This window comes from Pseudocercospora fijiensis (assembly GCF_000340215.1).
Source record: "Pseudocercospora fijiensis CIRAD86 unplaced genomic scaffold MYCFIscaffold_2, whole genome shotgun sequence".
NCBI lineage: Eukaryota > Fungi > Ascomycota > Dothideomycetes > Mycosphaerellales > Mycosphaerellaceae > Pseudocercospora > Pseudocercospora fijiensis.
In genome coordinates this window covers 3,843,736-3,871,009 of record NW_006921533.1, presented here as the reverse complement: position 1 = coordinate 3,871,009, position 27,274 = coordinate 3,843,736, and the positions used below count along the sequence as shown (strand labels likewise).

The 27,274-nt window shown below is 52.3% G+C and overlaps 15 protein-coding genes across 15 annotated transcripts; 6 read left to right on the top strand and 9 right to left on the bottom strand.

Moving 5' to 3' along the window:
* Window positions 1-304: 304 nt before the first annotated feature.
* Window positions 305-2,077, bottom strand: MYCFIDRAFT_186495 (glycosyltransferase family 90 protein; the record flags this gene model as incomplete). Its single annotated transcript, XM_007925351.1, has 1 exon — window positions 305-2,077. One exon carries the CDS (start codon window positions 2,075-2,077, stop codon window positions 305-307), a length of 1,773 nt encoding a protein of 590 aa, XP_007923542.1.
* Window positions 2,078-2,596: 519 nt separating this feature from the next.
* On the top strand, window positions 2,597-3,587 carry MYCFIDRAFT_64773 (uncharacterized protein; the record flags this gene model as incomplete). Its single annotated transcript, XM_007924500.1, has 3 exons — window positions 2,597-2,910; window positions 2,972-3,303; window positions 3,355-3,587. The coding sequence occupies 3 exons, from the start codon at window positions 2,597-2,599 to the stop codon at window positions 3,585-3,587; spliced, it is 879 nt and encodes a 292-aa protein (XP_007922691.1).
* Window positions 3,588-4,206: 619 nt separating this feature from the next.
* Window positions 4,207-5,786, bottom strand: MYCFIDRAFT_202408 (rhomboids protein; the record flags this gene model as incomplete). Its single annotated transcript, XM_007925350.1, has 1 exon — window positions 4,207-5,786. One exon carries the CDS (start codon window positions 5,784-5,786, stop codon window positions 4,242-4,244), a length of 1,545 nt encoding a protein of 514 aa, XP_007923541.1. The 3' UTR covers window positions 4,207-4,241.
* A 343-nt stretch (window positions 5,787-6,129) lies between these two features.
* MYCFIDRAFT_171962 (uncharacterized protein) lies at window positions 6,130-6,377 on the top strand (the record flags this gene model as incomplete). Its single annotated transcript, XM_007925349.1, has 3 exons — window positions 6,130-6,148; window positions 6,188-6,287; window positions 6,317-6,377. 3 exons carry the CDS (start codon window positions 6,130-6,132, stop codon window positions 6,375-6,377), a joined length of 180 nt encoding a protein of 59 aa, XP_007923540.1.
* A 33-nt stretch (window positions 6,378-6,410) lies between these two features.
* Window positions 6,411-7,301, top strand: MYCFIDRAFT_171961 (uncharacterized protein; the record flags this gene model as incomplete). Its single annotated transcript, XM_007925348.1, has 3 exons — window positions 6,411-7,186; window positions 7,213-7,224; window positions 7,262-7,301. 3 exons carry the CDS (start codon window positions 6,411-6,413, stop codon window positions 7,299-7,301), a joined length of 828 nt encoding a protein of 275 aa, XP_007923539.1.
* Window positions 7,302-7,560: 259 nt separating this feature from the next.
* On the top strand, window positions 7,561-8,246 carry MYCFIDRAFT_171959 (uncharacterized protein; the record flags this gene model as incomplete). The annotated part of the gene is made up of 7 exons (XM_007925347.1): window positions 7,561-7,653; window positions 7,682-7,823; window positions 7,852-7,899; window positions 7,943-7,971; window positions 8,004-8,132; window positions 8,158-8,196; window positions 8,232-8,246. The coding sequence occupies 7 exons, from the start codon at window positions 7,561-7,563 to the stop codon at window positions 8,244-8,246; spliced, it is 495 nt and encodes a 164-aa protein (XP_007923538.1).
* A 526-nt stretch (window positions 8,247-8,772) lies between these two features.
* Window positions 8,773-10,212, bottom strand: MYCFIDRAFT_82097 (uncharacterized protein; the record flags this gene model as incomplete). Its single annotated transcript, XM_007924638.1, has 1 exon — window positions 8,773-10,212. One exon carries the CDS (start codon window positions 10,210-10,212, stop codon window positions 8,773-8,775), a length of 1,440 nt encoding a protein of 479 aa, XP_007922829.1.
* A 442-nt stretch (window positions 10,213-10,654) lies between these two features.
* On the bottom strand, window positions 10,655-11,857 carry MYCFIDRAFT_82096 (uncharacterized protein; the record flags this gene model as incomplete). Its single annotated transcript, XM_007924637.1, has 1 exon — window positions 10,655-11,857. The coding sequence occupies one exon, from the start codon at window positions 11,855-11,857 to the stop codon at window positions 10,655-10,657; it is 1,203 nt and encodes a 400-aa protein (XP_007922828.1).
* A 1,389-nt stretch (window positions 11,858-13,246) lies between these two features.
* MYCFIDRAFT_101615 (uncharacterized protein) lies at window positions 13,247-13,969 on the bottom strand (the record flags this gene model as incomplete). Its single annotated transcript, XM_007925346.1, has 2 exons — window positions 13,247-13,389; window positions 13,444-13,969. Coding segments are annotated over 2 exons (669 nt in total), but the record flags the coding sequence as incomplete, so codon positions are not given.
* Window positions 13,970-14,043: 74 nt separating this feature from the next.
* Window positions 14,044-14,317, bottom strand: MYCFIDRAFT_171957 (uncharacterized protein; the record flags this gene model as incomplete). The annotated part of the gene is made up of 4 exons (XM_007925345.1): window positions 14,044-14,156; window positions 14,185-14,198; window positions 14,240-14,270; window positions 14,305-14,317. The coding sequence occupies 4 exons, from the start codon at window positions 14,315-14,317 to the stop codon at window positions 14,044-14,046; spliced, it is 171 nt and encodes a 56-aa protein (XP_007923536.1).
* Window positions 14,318-14,333: 16 nt separating this feature from the next.
* Window positions 14,334-15,401, top strand: MYCFIDRAFT_82094 (uncharacterized protein; the record flags this gene model as incomplete). The annotated part of the gene is made up of 1 exon (XM_007924636.1): window positions 14,334-15,401. The coding sequence occupies one exon, from the start codon at window positions 14,334-14,336 to the stop codon at window positions 15,399-15,401; it is 1,068 nt and encodes a 355-aa protein (XP_007922827.1).
* Window positions 15,402-15,981: 580 nt separating this feature from the next.
* MYCFIDRAFT_151174 (uncharacterized protein) lies at window positions 15,982-18,589 on the top strand (the record flags this gene model as incomplete). Its single annotated transcript, XM_007925344.1, has 1 exon — window positions 15,982-18,589. One exon carries the CDS (start codon window positions 15,982-15,984, stop codon window positions 17,851-17,853), a length of 1,872 nt encoding a protein of 623 aa, XP_007923535.1. The 3' UTR covers window positions 17,854-18,589.
* MYCFIDRAFT_161751 (uncharacterized protein) lies at window positions 17,793-20,603 on the bottom strand (the record flags this gene model as incomplete). Its single annotated transcript, XM_007925343.1, has 4 exons — window positions 17,793-18,499; window positions 18,575-18,889; window positions 19,022-19,859; window positions 20,371-20,603. 4 exons carry the CDS (start codon window positions 20,601-20,603, stop codon window positions 17,999-18,001), a joined length of 1,887 nt encoding a protein of 628 aa, XP_007923534.1. The 3' UTR covers window positions 17,793-17,998.
* Window positions 20,604-20,783: 180 nt separating this feature from the next.
* On the bottom strand, window positions 20,784-23,603 carry MYCFIDRAFT_52520 (glycoside hydrolase family 2 protein). The gene is made up of 2 exons (XM_007924370.1): window positions 23,476-23,603; window positions 20,784-23,425 (listed from the first exon to the last, which is right to left on the bottom strand). The coding sequence occupies exons 1-2, from the start codon at window positions 23,592-23,594 to the stop codon at window positions 21,043-21,045; spliced, it is 2,502 nt and encodes an 833-aa protein (XP_007922561.1). The 5' UTR covers window positions 23,595-23,603; the 3' UTR covers window positions 20,784-21,042.
* Window positions 23,604-24,020: 417 nt separating this feature from the next.
* MYCFIDRAFT_88290 (uncharacterized protein) lies at window positions 24,021-25,690 on the bottom strand. The gene is made up of 2 exons (XM_007925342.1): window positions 25,524-25,690; window positions 24,021-25,473 (listed from the first exon to the last, which is right to left on the bottom strand). The coding sequence occupies exons 1-2, from the start codon at window positions 25,632-25,634 to the stop codon at window positions 24,061-24,063; spliced, it is 1,524 nt and encodes a 507-aa protein (XP_007923533.1). The 5' UTR covers window positions 25,635-25,690; the 3' UTR covers window positions 24,021-24,060.
* Between the last annotated feature and the right edge of the window lie 1,584 nt (window positions 25,691-27,274).

Here is a 27,274-nt window from a genome sequence, read left to right as displayed (position 1 = left end):
AAGCGACTGTAGCAAGTGAGACGATTCAGTCGTTGCTTTTTCTAGATGGTGCTTATCAGAGGTCAGCACTTAGCGCGAACGATCACTGGCTAGACGATACTACTAGCTAATCAAGAAGATACAGCCTCTGGAATGATTACAGTAGGCGCTGTGCCATTCAACAGCTAGATCTTCATTACCCGGTCGAAAGAGGTCCTACACCGTCAACAACCAGGCACACTCCGCACTTGATACTCGAGCCAAGGTTACAGTCTGCAAAATGTGCAGCACTGGACGAAATATTTAGCAGAGTCGTTCATACCCATCACGGCACTGCAGGCACGCGAATGTCGAATGCTTTCATCTCTTCTCCACCGTCACCAATTATCCCAATTCTGTCTCGATTGTCGTCAATAATACGACCATATTCAAGCAGCAGCCGTAGCAAGTAGACCTCGATGTCTTCAGGCCTCAGAACCTTGGCTGCCCACTCGCGACCCTGTCTAGCCAGCTTCATTGCCTCAAAGTCATGGCTCCAGACCGTGACTTTATTGGCTGGATCTTGGTCCGAAGGCTTGATGCCGATGAAATAGAGCAGCAAGCTATACAGATCATCATAGCGATTGTCCATTGGCACGAAGTGACGCCACGCGAAGAGTCGGCTGTCATGCCATTCACGAAATATCGTAGCTTTAACACCCAGGGAACGAGACTGGAGGAATGCTCGCCATCTGCCCGAAAAAGAATGCCCGTCGACATCGATGAGGTATTTCGAACGGAACGTGTCGGCAAAGCTGGTTGGGTTGAGTATTGTCAGCGATGAGTTATAGAAATCGCAGTTGGGTATGCAGGCGACTTTCTCAGTGAAGCCAACATCGAAGTGGTCATGGGCGAAGTTCGCGGGTGTGAATTGTTGTATTGTGTATCGAGATTTCTCGCGACCATCGTTGGCGAGCACATCCGTCTTCGAATTTCCAAGCTCGGTACTGTTCGTCATCAGAACAAGACGCTGTCGATGCATGTTTCTCCACCGCTCAGGATCATCATGAACAGTGTTGCCTCCGCTGGTGACACCGCGCCAGATCATAGTGTCATCCTTATCGTCCCAGTTAATGTCATGTTGGTCATTGTAGTTGTAACGTTTATCGCGCTTCCAGTACATGTTTGCCGGGAAGAGTATATCATTGTTGACATTCGTTCGACATTCGCCAAAGATGGGCACCAGTTTGTGGGTCACAAGCATAGACGTGCTGGCATACAGCATACCGTGAAGATTCGCTAGTTGTGGACCGACTGTGCACAGGTCTGAAGAAATGTTGAAGTTTGTGATGAAGCCGCCTTGATCGTGCTTGTACAGCTCCTCGGCTTCCTTGAAACGCACTTCAGATCCTGGATCCGTTGCATACGAACCAGGCGGGCAAGCCTTTGCGGCAAGGTCCATGAACCGTCCGCCAGCGAAATTGAACCAGCCATAATCCGGGCGAGGGTCAGCAGCTGTGCTCACACGATGGTTCGGAAAGACAAAAGGATTCCATCGATTTAGCCACTGCGGCTCTGGAACTTGAAATCGTGGGATGAAAAGACCTGACATCCCTTTTGTGAAAGCGTCCTCAACGCCTTGCTCATCTAAACTTCGACTCTCCTCTTCAATTTTCAAGTATGCTTGCAAATCCTCCCAAGGGACAATGACGCGAGGCTGGTCCATACGATTGATCGGTATATCCATATCCGGGAGGTATTTCGCAACCTGCTTGAGCATTTTGATAAATGTCTCGCTGCGCCAACCCCACTCTTCCTGAAAGACCTGGCCATTGCGCAGAGAAATGGTCGCTATCAGATCGGGCCACTCATCCGATGAATGCGCTGCAAAGCTTCGAATCTCTGCGGGTGGTATGGCCCAGAATGGTCTCAGGTCGTCATTAATTTGAGCAAAATCGTCGATGTTGTATACGCCTTTCCTCCTCGCAAACTGATACCATTCCTTGAAGCCGGGCGGAGGATGTCTGCCTGTCTGCCATCTATACTTCTGGACTGTTTCACTGAAAGTCTTGCTTCTGTCGTTATCATAGTGCTGGAACCGGGAATCTGCTTCTGACATAAATTGTTTGATAGGATGCTCGTCGTCTATCGGAACTCGGGGCGTGGGCTCTCGAAAGTTGACCCAGACATGAGAGCCAACGGTCTGTTCGGTCCTGCCTGCGACGACCGGCAGCCATTCTTTGGCAGCGTCGCTCCACAAGGCAGCAACATTGAGAACAGCCAAGGTCAGCAGTATGCAGGCTATGAAGATGTAGGTCCTGCGGCTTGGCAAGCGATCATGGCGCTGAAGTCGCCCACCAAGCGGCATGGCGGTCGCATGCTGCTGGCCGCAATTTGTTTCGAGCAGTTGAACAAGAGTAGTGACTGGGCGCCATTGTAACACAGCATGCAGGCGGAGGAATGCAGAGGATCGGCCTGAGATCAGTTGACGCTAAAGCGGCGCTCGGGAGTGAGCACGGCCCCGCGTCTGGTTACTCTGGTATCGTCGTATCAATGCAGTGCTCTCTCGAAACTCAGCACACGGTACGGTGTGCAAACATAGGACCTAGAAGAAATAATACAACACAGACCGCTCAACATGCCACCTCGACTGCAGCTACTGCGTCGAGCAGCAGTGTCGATTCCGAAGCAACCAATATATCAGCCATTGGCACCCTTCCTCTACCCGTCTCTGAACCAGCAGCGCTCCGCCTCGATTCTCTCCTCACTGTCAGACAACAAGGGCGCATACAACAAGCGCATCCGGCGAGGTCGCGGACCTGCCAGCGGAAAGGGAAAGACATCAGGACGTGGTCACAAGGGTCAGAAGCAGCATGGAAAGGTCCCTGCGGGTATGAATGGAGGTCAGACGCCAGATTGGGTCGTGGCTGGCAAACGAGGCTTCAAGAACCAGTATGTCATCGCGATATGATCGTACGTTAGTGGGCGAATATCTTTCTGACGTTGTTGCCAGCTTCTCCGTGGACATGACCAAGGTGAACCTCAATCGCATACAGGACTGGATCAATCAGGGTCGACTAGACCCAACACAGCCCATCACTCTGAAAGAACTTAACAACTCACGCTGTGTTCATGGCGTCAAGGACGGCGTCAAGCTACTTGCGCGCGGCAAGGAGGAGCTCACAACGCCCATCAACATCATAGTTTCACGCGCGAGCGCCGAAGCAATAAACACAGTCGAAAAGCTCGGCGGCACTGTGACGACGAGATACTATACCAATTTCGCCATCAAGAGAATCCTCGAGGAGAAGATGGATCCAATCCACAGCATTCAATCGCGCATAAGTTTGGCGGCGCGGTCGGAGGCCGGTGCTGAGGAAGCCCGAGCAGCCATAGCTATGGACGCGAAGAAGTACAAATTCAGGTTGCCAGATCCGACAAGCAGAAAAGATCTAGAATACTACCGCGACTCGGCGCATAGAGGGTATCTCAGCCATTTGGTAGAGCCTGGTCATGGACCAAGTTTGTTCTTCAGAACACCTGGAATGGCCAGTAAGCTGGGTGCTGGCAAGAAGCAGGCTGGGAAGAAAGTCTCGTCACAGCAGAAGAGCAGTGACCGTTTATGGTAGAGTATGCTCTGGCGAGCGAACGTCTGTATTCACGTTGTTCACGATACCGTTTCTTTCATGCTCGTCACCGTGTGCCGATTTTACAAGCCCGATCCGGCGCCCATTGCAATCTTCGAAGCCGATCGCAATCTCGACCTCCACTTGGCATATGATCGCAAGTCATCGTCAGCGGCATTTTTACATGCTTTTGGTCATCACGAACAGCAAATACGATATCGCTGAACAACCCAGTAGATGTTGGCGGGCTATTACTGGCCAGAGCGATTTCTACAGGATGGTTGACGAGGAGCCGAGGTGGGTGAGAAAGTGTGCTTTGGTTGGGATGTGGTATGAAGCTTTTGACGGCTGTTACGATGTCGATTTGGTTGCCCATGGCGAAGGATATATGACTTTCTGAAAGCATGAAAATCAGACCTCTTGAACTTCTTTCCCATAGAGGGCGCGCTCAGTCGAGCATGATTGTACATTTTGAGTCTCTCTACCTTAACACCTATATGTGTCTTGGACGCATTATTCGTGATCTGAGGTGATGCCTTTGGACGCCCACGACTTCACCAGAGTCATTGCTCAGGAGCTTCCCTGACGCCTCGCTAAACCCTGAATCAAAAACAAAAAGATGCGTCGCAATGCCAATTTATTCATATGCTAATGCCTTCACAAATGCCTTGCTGGTTCAAATACATGCCTCGTGAGTTCAAGCAAGCTTCTTTTCGTGGTCTGGTTCGTGGATGTAAAGTCGAGATTACCAACATTGCACCAATTCGTTCCGCTCACCGTGATTGGCAAGCAAGACAGGTACTTGCACCAAGAGCAGCCAGTTCGCCAGACATAGAAATTCTTGAGCAGGAGGATGAAGGCGATCAGCACACCAACCAGCGCCAATGCGCGTACGAGCCACCAAGCCCACCAACCGCCGCGACGGTCCTTGAAGAAACCTTGAGGATTCTTGACGAAGCTCTTCAGTCCTTCGCTACGTGAGGCCGGAGTCATGACCTGCTGGTAGGAGAATGGGTCGAGCTGAGATGTGCGTCGGGCGACAGAGCTGGGCGAGCGCAACAGGCAGATACCAAGAACAAGACCCATGACGAATCCTCCAATATGCGAAAAATTGTCCAATCCCGGTAGAAGGCCGAGGACAAATGCGATCAGGATGTCAATAATGATGAACAATAGGTCCTTGATTGGACTTTGTCGATCTCTCCAGTTGTACAATAAATCCAGAAGGATGATAGCCAGAATGCCAAAGAGACTGCCGGAGCAGCCAGTCGATGCAATGCCAGTGGCAGCAAAATTTCCTCCGAGGATGAAGCCGAATATGCCGGCGGCAAAGTACAATATGGCAAATCGTATGCTTCCGATGAGCAGCTCAACATCGCGACCAAGTGTCAATTGCAGGAGTAGATTAAAGCCGATGTGTATGATTCCGGCATGCAAGAAGATTGGGACAATAAAGCGCCACCACTGATCGGGCGCTGGCTTGTCGTCCAACGAGCCGTTGACCTTGGGGTTGCGGTCGGCGCTGAAATTGCAGAGGTCGGAAAGCTGGCAGGTAACGCTGTCGCCGGTGGTAGCGGTAGCGTTCGGACATGGCCACCAGATGTTAATACTGCTGTTTTGCACGTTTGGCATAGTATGCATGCAAGGCTGGTATCTTGCTCCCATGTTGATCAGGACATATGGCGAGGGGCCGATCATGGGGTTGAAGGATGGATGTATCTCGATGGGCGACTTTGTAAGGACGGCGTTTCTAGTGATCTCGGCGATGAAGACGGCCAATTGTACGATGGTCAAGACGTAGACGACCCAGGTAATCTTGCCCTTGAACCAGCCTTGTTCTCCGTCTGGTGTCGCTGTGTCTCGCTTTCTTTTCCGCCCAGGACGCACATCTCTCACAAAAGGATCGTCTTGTTCGTGTGGCAGAATGGGAGAGACAGTGTGGGCCGAGTCGTGCTTGGGCTTTCTGCCATTCAGCGGTATGGCTTGGTTGTCATCGAAGGGGTCGGCATCGTCTCTTAGGCGCGCATTCGAGCCTGAATAAGATTGCGCGGGAGTCTGGTGTGAATATGGGTGCGAGCCGTCACCAAAGGGCGACTGTTGCGGGAGTGGTGGCAGCGGCGCATGGGTTGGGTCTGGATAGTCGTGGTAAGGACTGACGGGGTGATGTGCGGGATTCGTGGTGTAGTAGTCGTTCGCCGCCATGGGTTGCGATGTGAGAAGCGAGTGTATTGTATGGCGTGGGAGGCTCGTCTATGGCAGCGGTCTTTGTTTTGTAGTGAAGGGCACACAAGCTTGCGACTTCTTGCTTGCGTCAGCCGAAATAGTGAATCGCGGTGCGGCTTCGCGTCGTTTGGCGTGCGACGACACGAAACGGGGATGGAAAAGCGACACTGCTGAAGCAGTTCACATCCACCAGGTGTCTGCTCGACATATGATGGATGCATAGCACCTGTCCTGCCTGATGACATGCAGCCTTCCACAGCACGGTACAGCCATGAACATGCGCCGCATCGCCGTTGGCTATCTACGGAAATTGGACTGTCCAATGCAGTGTATGGCGTCTCGTTGCACATTATTATTATTACAATGATTCTGCCTCCAAGCACCATCCCTGGCCCATGTCTATAAGTTATCAATGGAACTTCCACCCGCAGCAAACCTTGACTTTGTCCCATCCGCAAGGCAGAAGAGACAATTCACCCCGTTCTTTGTCAACACTCTCACGAAGAAAGCCCATTCATGAATGAACCACTTTGTTTCCCCTTACACAAAGACTTCAGCAACTATGAATAAACTAATGCCGCCTTCTGCACCTATAACAAGTGCATGCGACCTTGTCTGCGCGCTGTCTGCCCAATATCGAAAGAATCCACCTCACACCAGCGCAGGCGCCTTGGAAACATATTCTCGCTCTGGAAGCGAACAGCGACCCAAGCAAAAGTCATGCCTCACACTGAAGAATCAGCTCCAATCCTGACTCCGCCACCTGGTGTGGAACCCATGGAGTTTCTCATGGAGCAAGCGAGGAGGAAGTACAAACTGAAAGCAGCGTCCAGTGCAGTGCCAATGCCTGCTATACCGACACCAGAGAACTTAGACACCGATGAGCGCACGGACGCCGCCATTGCTGTGTCTGAAGACTTGATTACAGAAGCCCACGCGCACCTGAACACATTTCGTTTCAGACCACTCGAGCTTACTCCAGCCGAGAATGCTGAGCACACCAACGCAAATTCTTGGCAGCATGCTTATGACACGGCCAGTCGCTACAGTCAAAAGCTGGCCAAGGACAATGACAAGCTCTCTGAGATCGCCATGCGCTTGATCAATGAGCTGCAAACCGCTGGGCTTCCAGTTCCAGCAGACATTGAGATCCCAAGCCCAATCACGCCCACCACTCGCGAACTCGACATCCCCTTGAACACCCATCTATGGTTGCAAAGGCGATACAACTTCCGTGAGTACAGCAATAGAGACTTCGAGGCAGCAGCTGCTGCCGAAGGTAGGAAGCTCACGACTTTCAATTTAGAAACAATCCCAGAACAGCGTCCCGCTGTCCAGCGAGCAAAAACAGACCAAGAGACTCGGAGGCGGAAAAGTAAGTTCCCCAGCTTTCTCTTGATATGAGGCTGGGTCTGACGTGAACAGGCGTACTGGGATCGGCACCGACGCTGCAGGCTGGCAGTACTCCGAAATGGCATCGTCTTGTGCAAATAGATAAAATGGCAAATTGGTAAGCCGAGTGTTTCTCGAATCGTTAGCTGCGAGGCAAGTACTCTGCATCCATCCGTTCTCTTCCAGCCTCATACGCACTCCTTTTCCAAATTCCAATCGTAGAACCTAAGAAACTCGAAGAAATTCGCATAATACTGCATGACTACGGGTCAGTGATTGTTTCTAGATGGTTATAGTAAACACTGGAGCCCCGACTGTGAAAAGCGTAGATGGCCATCGTTTTGTTCTTAAGACAATTTCAATGCGAATGGTCATCCTGGCAGCACTAAGCATTGTCTCTGATGATGGACCCGGAAGTAACGACAATGTACTGGTGGAAGAACTCCTCACGCAGGTACAACATGGACGTCAAATCCAAACAGAATTCATGCGCCGCGCTGACTTCAGCTATGCGCATGCGAAAAGACACAACAGTCATCGAAATGAGAAACGGCACTCCTACAGAACAGCCTCGCGATATCTACCACATGAATCGGACATTAACATCCCATGACGGGAGCACGAGTCAAATAGCACGCTACCAGGTCCTCAGGCCCGCTTCGCTCTCTTGACCGCGCGCACAATGGCGGAGATCTGACCAGTCTCTAATCCGTCCAAGAGAACAGACAGCAACAGGTTCGAAGTGCTCAATGCTCCCACCAGCTTTATTTTAGTCAACAGCTCAAGAAAACGACGATCTTAAAGACTCATAGTCGTGATCCTGACTGCAATGTATCAACTTTTTCTAAGAGGGGATCATTCGAAAAGTGTCAAGAATGTGGAACATTGAACCGCTTACACCTGTCTCTCTCTCTCTCACTCTCATACAACCTCGTCAGCAGAACATGCCATCTTTTAGCGGAAGCGCAATGGAACCAATAGTGAATTCGGAGTGCCTGTGCTTACCTAGTAGGTTGGGTTGGACACCTTAAGCGCTCCATTTCCTAAGGTATCGAAGCTCTACAGATACTAAGAGAGACGTCGAGAGCTTAGAACATATATACGGCGGGGAGCGGACTTGGACTTGGAGCGCGATTCACTTAGATTATAGACTGCTGCCTATGCTTTACCTCTTAGCTCGGAAACTTCAAGCGCTCCGTCTCCTAACGAAGCTTTGCAGATACGAGAAGGGACGTCGAGAGCTTAGAACATACTCACGGCGGAGAGCGGACTTGGATTTTGATCGCGATTCACTTGGACTGTGGACTGCCTATACTTCACCTGGTAGCTCGAAAACTTCACGCGCTGTCTCCTAACGAAGCTTTGCAGACACGAGAAGGGACGTCGAGAGCACCCAGCATATAATCGGAATGGAGCTAAATCGGGAAATTGACCATAACTTTTGCTTGACAACTCCCATTTTCAGCTATAGACAATGCTACAAAACGCCGTTTCTTCTGCGGCAATATGGGTATCTCTGTAGAAAATCTTCCCCCAACGCTATGCTAAATCTTAATTAAATGCAGCTCGATTTCTATTTATCCATCTTATTAATGCGGCTAATGAGTTGCTTGATCGTGTCTGCCACCTGCTGGATGTCTCCGCTCAGCTTCGTTATGCCATTCTGACCGTCCGAGACAGCCTTATCGTGAGCATCCACGCGCAGCGAAAGGGCATCGATTTGACTCGACAGAGTTGCGAGCTTGGTGCCTATGTGGATAAGCTGACCGTTCAGGTTGTTCGAAGTAGCCTCGAAGTTTCTGGCCTGCGGGTATAAGTTGGAGTAAACGTCGCCCATCTGCTTGACGACTTCTTCGGTGGTGAGGTTGTTAAGGCGAGTCTCGTGCTGGCGAGTCATGAATCTGAGTCTCTCAATCTCTCCCTTAACGAGCTGCATGCCCTTCGGATTGCTACTCTTGGTGCCATTCTTCTCCCTCCCTGGCTGCTGCTCTGCGTCACTGTCCCAACTGTCCTCGCTCTCGCTGTACACGACTGGCTGGAACTGAAGCATTCCAGGCACTTCTCCGTTATTGGCCGAGCCGGCTTTCCTCCTAGCCTCAACCTTCTTGACGCGTTCCTCTAGGAGAGTGACATTCGCTTCGACGGTAGCTAAGCCTTCGGCGGTGCTAGCTTTATCGGAAGCGGCTTCGACGAGACCTAAACGCTTGAGACAGTCGTTGATGGCTTCGGCATTCTGGTACTGGACTTTATCGCTCTCGGTAATGTGGGTTCGCAGGGTAGCAAGGTCGGTAGCATTAACCTTGTCCTTGGCCTCGAGATTCTTCAACTGGGTGCGGAGATCGTTCATCTTCGTAGTAATCTCCTGGTCCTTCTCCTTTAGGGTCTCTTCAATAGTCTCGAACGTCTCGTTCTGCGTTGCCTCGATATCCTTCTCAATGGCATCGACACGTGCTGTGAGGTCACTCAAATCAGCTCTGCTCGAGGTGGTGGCACTGGATGTGCCGGCTGCGCTCTCGAGAGCATCGAGTCTGTTTTTGCAAATAGAAGCGGCCTGTTCAACACTCTTAATTTGACCTAGCAGGGACTCATCCCTGGAAAGCGTGGGAGTCGCCATTGCCTTGGGGCTAATCATATCGGCTATCACGGCGATCACATGCTGCGAGCCGGTGCGCTCCTGTTGCATACGCATTTCAAGGTTGGTGACGTCTTTCTCTGCAATGGCCTTGGCGCGCGACTTCTCCTCTTTAATGGCTGGAAAGGCCGCGAATTGAGGCAAGAGGTTGTTGTACTCGCGGGTTTTAGTGGCACAAACTTCCTTGGCGGCATCGAGTTTGAGGTCGAGCTTAGCAAGCGCAATGGATGCGTTCATAAAGTCGGAAAGCGCGCTAGTGATATCACCCGTTTTCTTGAAAGGTGCCATAGGTGCGACTGGTGCGCGCTTCTGAGCCATTGAAGGGCCTCCCTCCGGCGACTTGGTTGCTGGGCGCTTACGCGGATCGCCGTCAAAGGCCATGGTAATGCTTCTGTGACGGAGTTAGTCAGCAGTCTTTCTTAGCAGATGTGGGTGAGAAGGGTTGTTACTACCAGTCGTTTTGTCGTTATTGTGGTTGAAAGTCAAGGTGAAGTTGCGATTTGAACGTTTAGGTCGCTAGACAAAATAAGCTTCACGCTAACATGGAGCTACCAGGCCTGAGGCAAGAACGAATGCCAGGGATCCGCTTTCACATGCATCGTCAAGCCTTCTGCGCTCTGTCGAGTGTCCAAGGCAGTGAAGCACAATCCGAACTTAGTCGCAGAATCAACACCAAATTCTAGTCGCTCGTGGTTGGCCTCAACACCAACTCAAGAAGCTTCCATTAATGATGCTTAAACGTAAAGTTCTCCATTATAAAACTTCAATTCCGCTTTGACAAGGGCATTGGAACTTCTCGCATCTGCACGCTCTCAGACCTGCTCTAGAAGATCGCTACATCCTCAAGCACAGCCGCCTGCTCCAACGGTGTCAGATGCTTAATGCCCATCGCTGCGTCCGCGATGCTATTATATGCCCACTGTGTCTTCGCAAAGTAAGCGAATGGAAGAGAAGCAGGTAGTTCAGGCACTCCAAAGATGACTCCGAATTGGTCAGTCAGCCATTCCTTAGCCTCCTGCTGCCGAAACCAAGCATCGTCAGACAAGAGAACCTCGATTGAGTACTCATCCTCAGAGTCCTGTGCGCCATGCTGAGGATCAGCTTCGTCTTCCTCGGCTTCAATCTCTTCGTCTTGCTCGAAGATAGCGAATCGATTGGTGGACTGGTTCACTTTCGCCTGTCCACTCTTGACTCGGTCCGCAGCTCGCGCGTGCGCAGTCGCATCTTCATTGCTCTCCTCATTGGCAGCCTCAAGACGTTTGCTGGCGCGGCGCTTCGCGAGCTTGAGGCTCATTTCCTTCTCCGAGCCTTTGATCTGCAGCCAATCCTTTGGTGCGTCGTAGTGACAGCAGATGGCATACTCGCAGGCCTCTTCGAAAGGCGCAGAGTCCGAAAAGATTCCAGCAGCGACACGCTCAACAATGAAGTTTACATGCTCGGTAGAACTCAGGCGCATCACTGACATGGTCTCAGGACTAGATAGAGATTGTGTCCAGGTTTCAAGGATTCCCTTCTTGAAATTCTTGTTGACGTGATACATTATATGGATGCTGTGTATGGCCACGATCGCGTGGAAAATGCTGTTAATCGCGTCGCCGTGTGATTCCGCATCTTGTCCCTGACTGCCTGGATGCTTGGTCCACCAGTGCTCGGCGAACATTTGATGGAGCATAGAGTAGTCGAAGCAAAATACCCTGGACAGACCACGGTACTTGTTGAACGCGACAAGTGCATTTAGGAAACCGCATGGGTTGCCATCCTCATCCACCGCATCAATGTCGTAGTCAGAAGTAAGGCTGACAACACGCTCTAGCTCGCGCTGCTTCATTGAGATGATGACTTCAGATGAGATGGCTTGGTTCTCCTCGAGGTCGATGAGTCGCTGCATGTAGCTGTTGACCTGGCGACATTTTAGGATCTCGGCCACGTTTGGCAGGCAGGACAAAATATGAAGCTGGAGCTCCGGTGCGAGACGCTCGACAAAGGAAGACGGCTTGATCGATGCTTTGGCAGGATTGTTGTCCATGCTGTTGTACGGCGATAGGGTCTCAGGAGCTTGGTGTCTGGTCGGTTCGAGTCAAATTGTTTGCCGCGATTGTTGATGCGGCAAATGCTGGTGATGCTGTCGAGATTTTCAAATAACAGTGAAGAGTTAAGCTTTGAGCTCAGAAACAGGACTCGCATCAGCGACATGCAATCAGTCAAGTCAGCATTTTGTGCACCACTCACTTAGAGCGGTCACAAGGAATTCATGTCAGTGTTCACCTGTTTTACAGGGGCGCCTTTAGAGCAATCAGGTGCATTGCATTGCATATGCTCGTTACAGCAAAGTCGAAGTTGCCAGCGAAACACAGCTGCGATTGCTATACATGATCTTGGCCTTCGTCCAAAGTCTTCGGAGCGTGATAGATGCATCTTCGCCATTCTATGTGCTTCGAAACAATAAGCAGATTCCAAGAAGAATGACAACAGAAGGCCTTGAGGCCGGTTCCAGCGTGCGTATGCCTCTCCGAGATGCGGTGGAGGCCTCAAATGCCTAGACCTGGTTGATCGAGCACGATGCTAGACAGGATGCACGAAGATACGCACAGCCTGTGAGACTGTCCACCTAAAATGTATGATCTCATCACGTAGGAGAGATGATGTGCCACAATGGTAGACGACCGAGTATTTGTAAACACAACATTTTTGCAGGTGGCTGTTTCCAATCGCCGCCGTCTTACGTGCTTGTTGCAAGGCTGATGAGAGGCTTGAGCGAGTGTTTGTAGGAGGCAGCGCGCTATGTAATGTGTAGCTTTTTCGAGGTGACACACATAAGTCTCCGGTATTGTTTACTCTGGATACCTCTATGAACTCGATGCGTAGACCGGCACGTGAGGGACATTGTGTCCACGTATACTCACTAGCCCAACGTGAGTCATGGGTTGGACGATGAAGCAACCCAGCCATTATCGTCTCTATTTCAAAAGCAGGGCACGCAAGGAAGGCAAGCATGCCCATGTTGGCTGAGCATATTCGATGCTCTTCTTCTCTCAGTCGGCCATCCTGCTGAAGCTGAATTGCTACAATCAACGTTCACTCCGATAAGAGCAGCGTTTGTGTGTATTTTCGAGTGCTTCGAGCCTAGGATCGGCACAGCACCAGCGCTGTTCATCCAAATTGCATTTTGCTTGCCACCAACGCCGCGCTAAGAGCATGATAATTACGCCACTCAGTATCGATGGCCCCCAAGTGGTATTTCTGCATTCCAGTCGGTTTCTTCTTGCCTGAAGCTTGCCACTGGTATGTAGTTAGGATCGTCGTTCTCCTTGTCTGTCATCCAGCGCGGAGTAGCAGACTCATGACGATCATACTCCTAATATGGCCGTCCTCGTCCACTTCCGTAACCTCCACCGCCATATCCTCCGCCTCCATAGCCCCCAGATGGCGGTGGACGCTCGCCACGTCTCCAGTCTCCAGGTGGAGGCGGTGCACCAAAGCCACCACCACCACCACCACGACCTCCATAGCCTCCTCTGTAACCTCCTCCACCTCTGCCATACCCACCGTATCCATTCTCTCGAGGGGGAGGAGGACCTCTAGGCGGACCGCCAAAGTCTCGTGGCGGCGGACCTCTACTTGACGCAGGCATGGGAGCCACGCGCCCATCTGCTCCAGGAGGATATATTGAGCAAGCAATGTAGTCGCCAATGACGAATCGCGCTGCCGCGAGTGTCTTGGCTGCATCTCCTTCCAAACCCTTTCCATTCATGTCATCTTCATCATTCAGTTCGGCCCCGCTGCTTCCAATCACCACACTTCCCAGTGGCTTGTCTATCCATTTTCCTCTTCCACCTTCTACTAATGTCGCGCGCGTATCCGGGAATACAAGCTTAAATACAAGCCTTGTACCAGTCGCTGGACTCGGCATTACATTGGCTGGTAATACGCTTGTGAAGAGCGACGTGAGCTCTCCGAGGGTGCAGTTGGGCCATGTGTAGATCTGCACACTTTGGGAGCGGATTTGTGAGGGTAAAAGCGAGGAGTAGTCGGGAATACCAGTCGTATCTGCCGGAGGCGCAACAGAAAACTCCCAAGGATCGTGAGGTCGAGACTGGCGCCAGAAGAGTCGGAGGAGGAAGGGTGCTGTCGTGGAGCGATCGATGTTCGTGTTCGCGTCGGGTTGCAGTGCCATAGTTGAGTGTTTTTGCGAGTCTCGTCAATATTCACTGATCACCCTGCCGCGCCCTCCAAGAGCTCAAGCGGATCTCCAATGTCTGTGTGTCCGCTTTGAAGCTTGTTGTGTTTCGGGATATATTTTGAGGTTGATGTCAAGCTGCAGGAAGCTTTGACTTGACTGCCGTTCCGTTGCACCTGCCAGTCCGGACCTAATCAAATCTTTCATGTGATTTTCAGCCAATCTACTCACTTCACGGACACAGCTCCGCCGTCTCTTCGCGCTCTCGAATCAGTCTCGATCCACTTTCAAGACACTCTGAGAGAACATCATTTTTAGCGCCGCCATGGACTTCGCCTCGCTAATGAAGTCGCAGATTGCGTCTTCAAGCAGCAAATCGGATTCCAGTGAGAAGAAATACCTCAAACGCTCAGAAGTGGAAGCACGGCGGCAAGCAGAATACCAGCGCGAGCAGGAGCGTGCTGAGCAGGAGCGTCTTGAACGAGTAGAGAAGAAGAGAAAGCGCGAAGAAGATGAAGCTGAACGAAATCGCGCTCGCGAAGAGAAGAAGCGAAGATTAGCAGAGGAGAGCAAGCGCATACAGCAGGAGGAGGCAGAGGCAGAGGAGAGAGCGCGGCGGAAGAGACTGGGCTTGCCAGAGCTTCCCAAGGCAGACATCCAAGAGCCAAATCTACTGAAGGACGGGGAGGAAGACATCTCGGAAGAAGATCTGCTGGTCAAACTGCAGGAGCTGGGTGAGCCGCGATTCCTCTTCGGTGAGGAGCACGTCCAGCGACTGCGTCGGTATCGCAAGCTTATGGAGAAAGCACTTGCGCCGAAGCTCACAAGTGGACCTATACCGACGACTTTGGAGCTTGTGGAAGAAAAGGACATGAAAGTGCCCGAGACAGTACCGAAAGACCCAGAACAGTACAAGTTCCTGCTTCGTCAGTTGGGAAGCTATTTTGATATGGTCCTCTCGGAATGGCAATCTGCTCTTGCTCGTCGTTCGAAAGAAGTCAAGGAGTCTAGTACTGGAAAGCAAGCCTTGAACTCCTTTATCGCAGCTCGAGACAATTTGCGGCCGCTGTTCAAAAAGCTTGAGACCAACACTATCGAGCCGAAACTTCTCTCTGCTGTCCTCGAAATTGCAAATCTGGCCCAGCTCAAACGATACGTGCATGCAAATGATGCATATTTGCGGCTCTCAATCGGCAAAGCTGCTTGGCCTATTGGTGTGACCATGGTTGGTATTCACGAGAGGAGTGCGCGAGAGAAGTTGCATGAGACGGAGAACCAGGCACACATTCTAACAGACGAGACCACAAGAAAGATGCTTCAAGGTATCAAGAGGTGTCTGAGTTTTGCGCAGACCCGCTGGCCTCCCGACGACATCGGGCAGCTGATGGGTTAGCAGATTTGTTGCAAGCAGACGACAAGCACGCAGGTGTTACCAAAACCATCCAACTGTGTCGATGGCGAGGCGCCTTCGATATAGCTCTGAGATACTCGTTGAGATGAGATTGACTGAATTTTGCGACTCATACACTGAAAAGCTTAGAATTTTGGAGATACAGCAAGCTGAGCACACGTAGCGTGGCTCTGAATTTCGCATACTCCCAGTGCTCCCGCTAACTGCTTTGAAAGTGATCCTGGGAGGTAGGGCAATGCCAGCTCTTAAGGTACGGTAAACCCTGCGCTAGCATGTGAAAAAATCGCGTTGGCCGAAGGAGATCCAGGCCAGCGTTGATCGTATTTCTTCGCCAAATTTGGCATAGCTTCTCATCCCGAAGACTACCTGCGATACGAGCTTGCCTCTATGCTTTTCTAATGCCAAACACCATTGCCATCATCATGAACAGTAGTCCTCAGCCTGTCATGCTAACTGCTTGTGCAACCTTCAGATCTGCACCAGGTGTACTCTATATATCCCGCACAAGCTTTGGACCAGGCTGAGCATTGAAATTCCCTCATCGTCTCCACTGAGACTTAGCATGGCCGACACACCTATCAAGCGTCGTCGGGGAAATGCAAAGAGCCGGGGAGGGTGCTCAAGATGCAAATCCCAGCACTTGAAGTGCGACGAGCAGAAACCAAGTTGTGGGCGATGCACTCGACTTGGTGTTCGATGTCCAGGTTACGTTCAGCAGCTTAAATGGTTGACGAAGCATGAACACAACGAAGGAGGCGTAAAGAATACAGCTGAGCCGACACCTTCGAATCTCTTGAGCGAAACAGTGCTGTCTCCTCTTCCGACATTGGCCAGCCTCGACTGGCTGAGCCTGACGCCTCCTCTAGAGTCCCTGCACGATCCACAACCTGACGACCCCGTGCTTGACGTTCCCGGCCCTTCAAACTGGTCAGCGACTGCGCAGCCTGCTCCGGTAGAGATGAACTGGGATCAGAACATGCCCTTTACAAATCTGGAGCAGATCACAGAGGCACGTGAGTCGGAAGAAAAGCAGATATCTCGGCCGCGGAAACGAAGCCTGCTGCAAGCGCTACAGGGCAGTTCAGGAGACCTCATTATTCCACGGCCACAGCGCTCCTTGACCCATGAATCGACCGACCTCATGTCTCACTATTTTAAAGAAGTAACGCGAATGTACGCGATGTACGACGATCATCGAAACCCCTTCCGATCCGTCGTATCAAGTGTCTATAGCCACTCGCTTGTGATCAATCTTGCAGCGCAGAGCATGGCTGCGGCGTTTCTGGCAGCAGCACATCCAAGATTCAGCGCCATCGGTCGGAGGCTTCGAGGGCAAGCCATGGAGATTGTGAGCAGCGAGGCAGTCCTTGATCACCGAGCTCTCCTTGCATTGATGATGTTCGGCCCCACTGGTAATTGGCATGACACTAGCGACCTTGGAGTTGGCTTCTACAATCTGATGCGGGATCGAATCGATTCTATGGCTCTGTCTGGAGAGCTCGCCCTGCACGAGAAAAGTATAAACAGCTTCAACTTCTTCCGAGAGGCAATGATCCACTGGGAGATGCTATTGGTCTTCGCAGTAGACAGCGATAGGATGCGGCCATGCAAATCACCTATCGGACCTGTCATCGAACTGTCTCCAAACAAGCGTATCCCGCATCCTTGGACTGGGGTTGGTCGTGACATAATTCAAGTGTGTGCCGATATTGGCAGACTTGTTCGCAGTCACCGCGTCCGACACCAGACCCAGCAATTCGTCACCCAAGCATACATTGCTAACATGCGAGATGACCTGGAATCTGCGAGGGCTTTAGAGAGCCGGTTGCTAGCTTGCAAGACGCCAGACGCCGCTACGATCCTAGAGCCCGATGACCCAGGCACACCTGTCTGGCACATGACGACTCTAGCCGAAGTGTACCGCTATGCTGGCCTCTTGCAGCTCTATCGTGTCTTCCCTGATGCCTTGTTAGAGCGCTTGTGTAGCGAAGAACCTGACTCTCTAACGATTTTGAGCGAAGATGATCGAGAGACCGATCGAGGACGTTGCAATCGATGGCTGACCGCATTCAGTCTCGAGGCTCTTCGTTTGTTGCAAACAATCCCTCTGGAATCGGGCACTCGTGACTTTCAACCTTTTCTACTCGTTGCGCTCTCCAGCGAACTGGTCTGCGATCGGTGGCAAATCTCTCCTGGTGCGAACTTTGATGATATGGGCGGCAAGAATATGGACACGGAGTTCGTTGAAGTTTCCATGATGCGAAAATTCGTTCTTGATCGCCTGATACACTGCTTGAGACTCCTTCCTCCAAAGCCAATTCGCGTCGCTTTAGATATCGTCAAAGAGACTTGGCGTCGAACCGACAGTGGATTACGAGATGTCTACTGGCTGGATGTGATGATGCAGAATGGCTGGGAAACTATACTAGCGTGAGCGAGGTCTTTCAGTCCATTCTTCAATGCGGAATCTGCGAATCTGCGACATTCAGAACCAATTGGGCACACTGGCGCTCATAGCCAGAAACACGGCAGCCTGCACAGGGCGCAATACCACTGTGCTTCAAAACTTTTGCGTATGGCTATTGTGGATTCGCTCCGCCATTCCATTGCGCCCAATCCTGGTCTCCGTTGACCTGCAGCCACCAATCCGTCTGAGCAATACTGTCAAAATTCGCGCTCGCACTGTTGGGCACGTCGCTTGGGAAAGTGTCCCACATCAGGTCATCCCAAAACTCGTTCATGTCAGCTTCCCAGTTGGGACTGCTTCCCCACCCATTATTCATAAAGCTCACGATGTCTGGACCAGCATAGGGAAGACCATTAGGATATTGAACAGGAACTTCAGCAGGCGGCTCTGCCGTGGGCTGCGCGGCATATGAGGACGTATCCGGATCGACCATAGAAATGCGTCCCTGGAACATCTCTTGTTGCTGCTGATGATATCGTGCGTTGTGCTCGGCAACATATTTTGTCGCATCGTGCAGATTTTGGACGACATCTCTGCTCTTCTTGGCAGCGATAGACCAGGGTTGCATTCTGTCGAAGAATGCTATTGATCTTTCGATGTCACGGTGCCATCGCTCGATGTCGTCGTCGCTTCCAGGCGTCACTAAAGAGCTATCGCTTCCTGGTGTACGCAAAGGACTTTCGCCGACTGTGGGATTAGGAGGCATTGACAGCACCGAAAATAGCGAGAGCAGAGGCACCATTACAGCCTGGTACATCATCCAGACGCCATTCCAGCCAGCGATCAAGTCGTCTTTACAAGTGGCATCAATATCAACAATGGCTTGGCTCGCAACAATTCTGCATCTTCCGACCGCCAATCTCTCGTCAGATGACATGTTGGTCCAAGCTGTACGTTTTAGCGCCGTCGTAAGCAGCACTGGCCGATGCATGAGAAGCTTCAAATTTTGATATCGCCATAGCATGATGGCTCTGGGGGTCTTCAACACCTCTGGACATGCTGTCTTGTCCCGATCCGGCGGCTGCGAGAAGTCAAATGGGTTCGTGTTAGATGCCGTGGATGTTGCTGGCTTTGGCGAGATTTGTCCGTGGTCTCCGGAGCTCTGTCGCTTCTTCAGCTGTGGCCTGTCGAGCACATCGTGCAGGATCGGAGGTAATTCATCGTGCCATCTCTCGAGCTCCGCGTCCAGCGCGAATAGCTCTTCAAACGGAATGAAAGACTTCTCAGCCAGGATATCTTGCACTTTGGTCGCAATCTTGCAGAATGTGATGTTGTATATTATCGGCAGTAGCCGTAGCGAAGCCAAATACTGCGCGTTGTTCATCTGCTCGGGAATCCTCGGATGCTGCACAGTGATCCGGCCAGTTCTCCCGAGACTAGGCCTCCCGGTAGTGATGCCGGCCCAAGAATCCAGGATGTATAGGCTCCACCAGGTTCTCCTCCGGATCTCGACAGGAACCTCCGAATTGCTCAAGACTACGCAACCACTTCCGCCAGAGTTATTATTCTTATCGGTTCGTCTGCTTTCGCTGTATTCTCGGTGCAGGCCATGCGCAGTGGCCATTCGCAGGGTGGCACCCATGATGCCATTGGCCTCGTTAGGCCTGTTCAGCCAGTGCAGATAGTATCCACTGAGCAATCCGAAGGCCTGCAAGACGTACAGACTCCCGCTTCCGAACGTTTCCACTTCCATATGCTTCCGGGCTCGCTGATAGAATGCCATGTGCTCTTGGTTGTCACATGTCGAACTGGCGAGGCATCCCAGTGCAAAGACCATGTTGAGTAGGGTCAGCCAAGGAGAGTCCCTTCGTGAAGCGTACAGATAGCTTTGTCGAAAGTGGTCCTCGTCGATCATGGGCATGAGTACGTGTATGTGAGCGAAGTAAGAGTCGATCATTTTCTCACCAATGTCGGCAGGAGGAAGATAATGTGGATCTGGGTCGAGGCTGTATGGAGGTGGCGTGGAGCTCCGACTCGGTTCAGCAGATTCATCTTCTTGTGCCTGGAGCAAGAACGATCGAGCCATTGGCGCAGTCTTGAACATGACTTTCATGGCCGCGTTGATCGAAGATACGCCAACGTATGAGGATGCTTGATCGACGGCGAGAGAGAGCGCGTTCACGTCGTCAGATATGCCCTGGATCTTGTCCTTGAGTCGCTTGACCTCGTCCGTCGCTGGATCTAGCTCTGGCGCTTGCTCCAACCCTTCGAGACTATCGGCTCCATCCGACTTTCGCAATGGGTCTTCGGACACGCCGGGCAGGGCATCTGGTGTATGAGCAGGAGAAGTAGCCGTAGCTGGCAAGGTCACCGCAAGGTTGATCAACTCCGTGCGTGGCAAGGAGACGAAGTGCTCAAGCTCTTTTCCAGGGAAGAGCTTTGCAAAGACAGCATGATACTGATCGACTTGAGTCTGCAGTTTATCGAGCAGCCTGGCGGTAGGCGTCAGTCACGAATGGCAGCAGCTCCACTGCTCGAACTCACTTTCGAGAGGGGGCGATTCTCTGTGCCGGCTTCGAATAGGCGCACAATTCTGGGTGTTGATACCAGTGGCACTGACCGCAAGGCTGCGCACCATCGCATCGTATCTTTCGTCGTCGACACTCGACACATGCGTTGCTCGTGGAGATCCTTCTGGAGCCACCCGGGCGTCCTTTGCCGCCTTCGCCGCCATCTATGGAGTTGGAGCTGGTCGCGGCCTGGAAGGTGTGGTACATGGTGCGGGTTGGGCCTCATGACATTCTCCGCTCACGGGGAGGAGGGCAGAAGTGGTGGACGGTCTCGGGAACTTGGCCTGGTTAGCCACGAGGACCACGCTAAGCCGCGACAGGCACAGGCACATGGCATTGCGTAGGCTGAGCGAGGCGAGGCGAGGTGAGGTGCTGTGCGAGGCGAGGCAGACCCTGCACGGTTATAATTGTCTGTTGGACATGCTGCTGACTTATTATTAGTGCTGAGAACCCCGCCTTGGAAGTGTGCAGCAGACGCTAGCCTATTCTAGCGTTGCACCGGCCATCTCGGGCCCTCGGCAAAGCGTCCGGCTAGTTCCATTCTAGCTAAATTTTAGAAGGTGATTAGGCGAGCATTTGATGTCGCCTGGCCCAAATCGGCTGCACGTCCGACCGGCAGCTGAGCCAGAGCCATGCACCGCTCTCGTCATGCGGCCCCGAGATACGTCCACTTCAAAGCCTGATCGTGCGCTCCAAGACCTCGAACCGTGACGACCTGCTCGTCTCCGGGCACCACGTCGATGGCACTGTCATCGACAAGAATGCCTTCTCTCTCCTCGAACACGAGTCCTTTGGTTGGCTTGCCCGCGCTGATGACCATCTTGTCGCCTGCCGGCATCACATCCACCTCCCGACCGGAGAAGTCAAGGTATTTCAGAGGCTGCGGCCAGTCCACGTCTCGCGACACTATTTCGCCCTCCACCCATATACGTGCGGCAAGGACATGCGGCTCTTCCTGCACGTTGTCAATGGTGCCCTTCAAGATCTCCGTCGTTCCATTTGCACCGATCGTGACGTCCGTTTTGACACATCTGTCTTTGATGTCCTTGCCACTTGCAATACTGATGTACCGCACCTCAATCGTCGCTTGCACATCACTCGTCTTGGAGCTGGCAACCCAACACTCATAGCGAAGACGTTTTGCAGGCCGTGCATGGACGACACTCCAGTCGTGATGCTCACGCTTGACAGCAACGGCGATTGGCGCCAATGCTCGGCGGACGGCATAGTACGCCGGCTTCTTGCGGAGGAAGTAGTCTACGATGGACCACGATGTTACCGGCCAACAGTCATTGAGCTGCCATAGCAGAGCGCCGCCGCAGAAGCGCTTCTGGCCCCATTGCTGCCGCCAGCCTCGATATCCGAACATCAGCGCCTCTGCCTGACTGAGCTGCGTCAGATGGATGTACTTCTCAAGATCCGTTGCCGTCCGAAAATTTTCAACCAGGTAAGTTGCGATTCGTCGTTCATGTCCATCGGCCTTGTTGTGGAAGTCGATCATATGGCTCTGTGGGTACAACTGCGTCGCATCGGTGACGTACCATTTGATTGTGTCGATGTGCGGGAAGGCTTCCATGCCAAACTCGCTGTTGAATCGTCCGCCCAGCGTATCGAAGATTTGGTATTTCTCTTGCGTGCCATGCCAGACATTCCACTGGTGCATGTCCCCGACCGTCGGGTCTGAGCTGATCTTACCGTCCCCCCATGGCGATCCTGGATGGTACGGGACGTGCGGCACGTGAGCTGCTACTACTTCCGGGAGCAGCTTCTCGTATATGTAGCGAGCTGGGAAGTCCGACTGAAGCCAACTCTCGGGATTCTTGTCTTCGTAGTCGTAGGTCAGGCCGAGCTGCTCTTGTACCTGGTAGTCTTCGTTGTTGCCAGCATAGATCACAATGGAAGGATGGTGTCGTAACCGTTTGGTTTGACATATGCATTCTGCCTCGATCGACTTCAAAATCTCGGGAAAGCAGGGATAGTTGCCACAGCCGAACATGAAATCTTGCCACACAAGAACGCCGAGTTCGTCGCAAGTCTCGTAGAAGATGTCCTCTTCCCAAATGCCACCGCCCCATATTCGAATCATTAGTTGATAGCCATCGACCATCATCTCGAGCCATCTTCTGTACCGTTCTTTCGAGATTCGTGGCGTGAAGCTGTCCGCAGGAATCCAGTCTGAGCCTCCGCAAAAGACATCAATGCCATTGATGCGAAAGTAGAATGTCTTTCCAATGTCATCTGGTTCCTGTATTAGTTCACCCTTGCGAAACCCCGTTTTTCTGCCTAGCGTATGGAGCTCATGATCAGCAGCCGTGACCTTGGCAGTGACGGTGTAGAGCGGCTGTTCGCCATATCCATGAGGATACCAAAGCTTCGGTTCTGGGAGGTGGAAGTTGATTTTTGCAAGGCCGCTTTCATTCGGCGTCGCGACTGCACAGAACACCTCTCTCCCGTCAAAAGAGATGCTGAAATGGACGGCGTCTCCGGAATCGCCGTCGATCGTTGCTGTGATGCTTCCGGAAACACTCTGAAACAAGGCATCGATGTCATAATCGACTCTGATGTCGGCCACGCGAGCTTGATATGTTTCGAGGCGCACAGCACGCCATGGCCCACATGGAGATAAGACTGGACCCCAGTCCCAACCCCAGTGGTACTGAGCTTTTCGCACTGCAAGCCGAGCCATATCACCATTAAAGCCAACCCATTTATGCTCTGGATGCGCGTCTTTTATCTTACGGGCTTCCAGCATGGCTGATTTGAACTCAATCTCCAGTGTTGTGGCTGCGTCGAATCTCAGGTCTTGCGTTACATCGACACGATGCATGATCCACATGTTGTCGCTCTCGAGGATGATCTTGCCGTCTAGCTTGACCGTGGCGAAGGTGTCGAGTCCATCAAAAGCCAGAACATGTCTTGTGCCAGCCTCAGCTCTGGCTGGCGCGGGGATTTGGACTTTATAAGTCCATGACTTCTCGCCAACCCACTCGCATTTGAGCTCATTGAAGCCCAGGAAGGGATCCTCGATTCTGTGGTATAGGTCAGCGGGCCTGAGTCACACAAACATGGACCTGCAGACTTCTTGTGGGCAAGCAGATCGAGATGCACATTCGTTGGCACCCTTGAGACGGGGAGCCATTCTTCATCAGAGTGCGTCTGCTTGAACGACCAGCCTTCCGCAAGCTCGATCGTCTTCATAGCTCTCGCCATCTTGCCGCGATAAAATCAGGAGATCTGTCAGCGGCCGGGCAGGATGATGATGACGACGACGACGACGACGATGGTGGTGGTGGTGGTGGTGATGATGTTTGCGATATATGCGGACGGACGTGGGCAGGGCAGGAACCTGGCCGGGCTGTCCCACTCGCCTTTACAATGGCCAGGCCAGGCACACCAGGTACGCGGCACCGTGCCCACTGCGATTGAAGGACGAGTCTCTCCGCGTCGAAAAGAGTTTGGTTGCGCCAAGCCTGGAGCCTTGTGCGACTCATCAAATATTGATTCTGCCAATCGAAGCCATAGTACCTGCCCAGTGTGACATCTAGCCTAGCGCTCTCGTTGCAGAAAAACCATCGCCTCTGACGGCGATCGACAAAACGTGAATTGCGATGCCACGCTCAGTCGAATGCACTTCGTTTCGCTGGTGATATTTTACGCTGTCTCATTACAACTTTGGGGCCTCCGCTTGCACCGGAGGCTCATCTGCCTGCTTGCTAGCGCCAGGCTCGTTGTTCTGCCTCCCAGCCGTCTCTTCAGCGGCTTGCTGCTGAAGCCGTGATTTCTTCCTCTGTGCTAAACTCCTGTTATTCTTACGAGTCACCTCTGCCACTAATCGTTCCGCGATTCTCTTGACGACTTTGCCTCTTGCTACCTTCGCGGCCATCTCTTCCGGCGTCTCTTTCGGACTTGTATCAACCATGCCTCTGAGCTGCCTGACATCATCGACAGGCTCGTCGTCTGGTTTCGGTGCAATATGCCGCACAAATCCTATCCGGTCGTGTTTCACGCCGTCGGGCCATCTTTCTGCGAACTCTGCATCTAGCGTGTTGGCCCACTTGACTGTAATGTCTTGAATAGTGAAAATGTGCTGCCTGAAGAGCTTGACTAGCATCTTTTGTGTCCTGTTTTCTGGCTGGAGCGCAGAGTGTTTCCCAATAGGCAATCCAGCTTTTGCAGCGGCGATAGGATCGAGCTCAGCTGGGAAGTCGGGGAGGTATTGGCGGTAGTCGATCTCCTTGACTGGAGTTTGTTCAGTTAGAGATGAGTTCTCAGCATGAGCACCCTCCTCGGCAGTGCCCGGCTTCGCTGTCTGTGGTGACTCTGCCGCTCTTCGCCTTCGCTGTTCCTGCTGTTCCTGCTGTTCCTGCTGTTCGAATGCCGCACGAGCCTTGGCATCTGCGACCTGAGCGGCACTCCACTCCATCCTCCGAATCTGCAACTGGATCTTTTCGACATCTCTACGTGTATGTAATGCTTTTTGGAACGCACTTCTTCGTTCCTTGGACTTTTTGTCCTTGTTCTGCGCTTCCTGCCCGGCCTCTGCCACGACAGCCTCCATAGCTGGGATCTTGGCCTTCAACTCATTCGCCTCCGTGGCATTCCGTTCTGCTAAGCTGATGATGGTGTCCTGATCCTCCTTCTTTTGCTGGTCGAGAGCCAGTTCTCGCTTTCCACTGATTGCAACTCCCTTGTCTTCTTGCCGTAATAAGATTGCAGCCAGGTCTGCAATTGAATTTGCTTTCTGATCCATCACCATTCTCACGCGCATCTTCCATTTCTTGCGCTTGATTATGTCGTAAACGGTCTCCTTCTTGCTACCGCCTCGATTGTCCAACTTGTACCTCATACGTTCGATCTCCTTCTCGGTGTACGGCCGCTTCATCTCCTCAGGAATCTCCCAGTTGGTCTCGTGCAGCACACGATACTCGCGCAGCTGCCGAAAGACTTGCAGGCCTAGTCTCTTACCATCGCGCGAGTTGGGGAGTGACACCATCCACAACGGGCGCCAGATGTCTTTTCGAAGTTTGGGCGGATTATTGTTGGCGCCCACATCTGCGAGCTGTTTCAAGTGCGAATTCTGTGTCGCAGTCAGCGGGTCACCCTCATAGTGCCACCGTGCACACATACACGCAGAACCCGTTCCAGCGAGTAGAGGACCTGGTTTGTCCTGACATTGCAGTAGGCGTAAATGTGCCTCCCGTGCTGGCCTCCAAGCCCGCCATACCATGTCCGCCGCATTATGGATGATCGAGGCTATTGGTGCCTCTGACACATCGTTTCAATGATTTGCACAGTGGCTGAAGTACTCGAAGATTGGAGCGTTCGGAGGTGTACAGTAGCATCAAAGCACGCGCTCTGCCAAGCATCACTCCCGAACTCTCCGCAACAGAGGAGATGGGAGATTGGTGCCAGCGCCATCCGCCGCAGCACTCCACGATCACTTCGCATGGAATACAGAACAGATCGCAATAGCACTGGCTTGGATATCTTGATGGAAAGAAGCACTGCCCTCCTACACCTCCGGCGTACCGCCACCTTCGAAGGCTGCCTTGCGCCCGTCTGCCTCAGTCGCCTCCATCGATACCTGGCCTGGCCTGAGGACGCACCTGATATATATCGGATCTTCCGATACACGAGACGGCTGCATCGGCACGAGACTAGAAGATGCGGGCCGTGACATGGTATCGCAGGAGAGCGAATGGCACAGTATTGAAGCTCGTACTTGGGCAGCGTCTGCCGTTGCTACAAGCTAAGCTGATGATGCCTTCGTGCTTGTTTGCTTTGAAGTGAAGAACAGTAGGTCGAAAGTGCTTCGTTGGAATCTTACTGACTCCCGACGATACAGTGCTAGAGCGCAGAGGCCAATGTGTAGACTCTCGGGCGTGCTGAGCACAAGCAATATCAGCCTATAAGAGTGGATGGCCTGGAATGATCGGCTAGAGTGCACCTCGTTACTGTAGCCGGTCCATACTTAAGTTAGGCGACGGCCTTTCGTGCGGCCTTCTTAAGTTCTTATCAGCGCGCTCATCCTAGCACCTTGACTCGCCAGCGGTTACGGCCTGGCCGCCTGAGTCACTCATACCGTGACCGACATCACCGCTTACGGCTGATTCCCATGACGGTTTGGATCAACGGCTCGACGATATGATGCTTGTTCAAGCACTTCAGCTTCAAGAGCTTTCAGCGGGGAGTTTCGGAGTACTCGTGCTCTGTCCAGTCTTGTTAGCTTCTTCAACTCGGACTTTACCCTTCGACTCGCCGGGACAGACAGGCATTCGAGGTGTCTGGACTCTGAAGGCTGAAGATCCGGCCTAGCTCGAAAGTATAACGCAAACATCCGAGTGACGAACCTCCCCGCTACAGCCTTTGCAGCCTTTGCAAGTTGCAACATATGCCGCACGGACTGAATTCCCACAGACTAGGGTGTGACTTTATGCTGTCTATCGTATCTGTCAGTCACATTATGCCGAACCTCAAGCAGATGAAGATTGTCGGTCATGGACGGCAATGATGGAAGTAGGACTTCGGGCACGAAAGGCCGGTTCATGCATTGAGCGAGGATATCCTTTCCAGGTTCTTCTCGGCTCAAGAAGCTGTATCAACAACTGCCAACAAGATTAACTTTCGCAGTCTGTATTCTACATACATACAACAGCGAACTGTAATAATAATAATAACAACACGCAAGTTGCCACGGGCAAGCAATAGCCGTGCCAACCCAGTCCGGCCACTTAAGAAAAGACTCAAGAGGCAACTACCGATTGATACCTCTGCAGACTTGCATCGAGAAGGATGTATCCGCATCGTCAGAGTTCGTCCAAGAGCGAAGGTATATACCTACCAAATGCGTCGAGCTCCAGAGCTTTGCATCTGCAGCG

What these genes read in the sequence shown, in the direction of transcription:
- MYCFIDRAFT_52520 (XM_007924370.1), bottom strand. Translation starts at nt 23,594, where the DNA reads ATGAAGACGATCGAGCTTGCGGAAGGCTGGTCGTTCAAGCAGACGCAC. An exon ending in GATCTGCTTGCCCACAAGAA is followed by an intron (nt 23,426 to 23,475) that starts GTCTGCAGGTCC and finishes CCTATACCACAG; the next exon opens with AATCGAGGATCCCTTCCTGG.
- MYCFIDRAFT_88290 (XM_007925342.1), bottom strand. Translation starts at nt 25,634, where the DNA reads ATGCGGCGGACATGGTATGGCGGGCTTGGAGGCCAGCACGGGAGGCAC. An exon ending in CGCTGGAACGGGTTCTGCGT is followed by an intron (nt 25,474 to 25,523) that starts GTATGTGTGCAC and finishes ACTGCGACACAG; the next exon opens with AATTCGCACTTGAAACAGCT.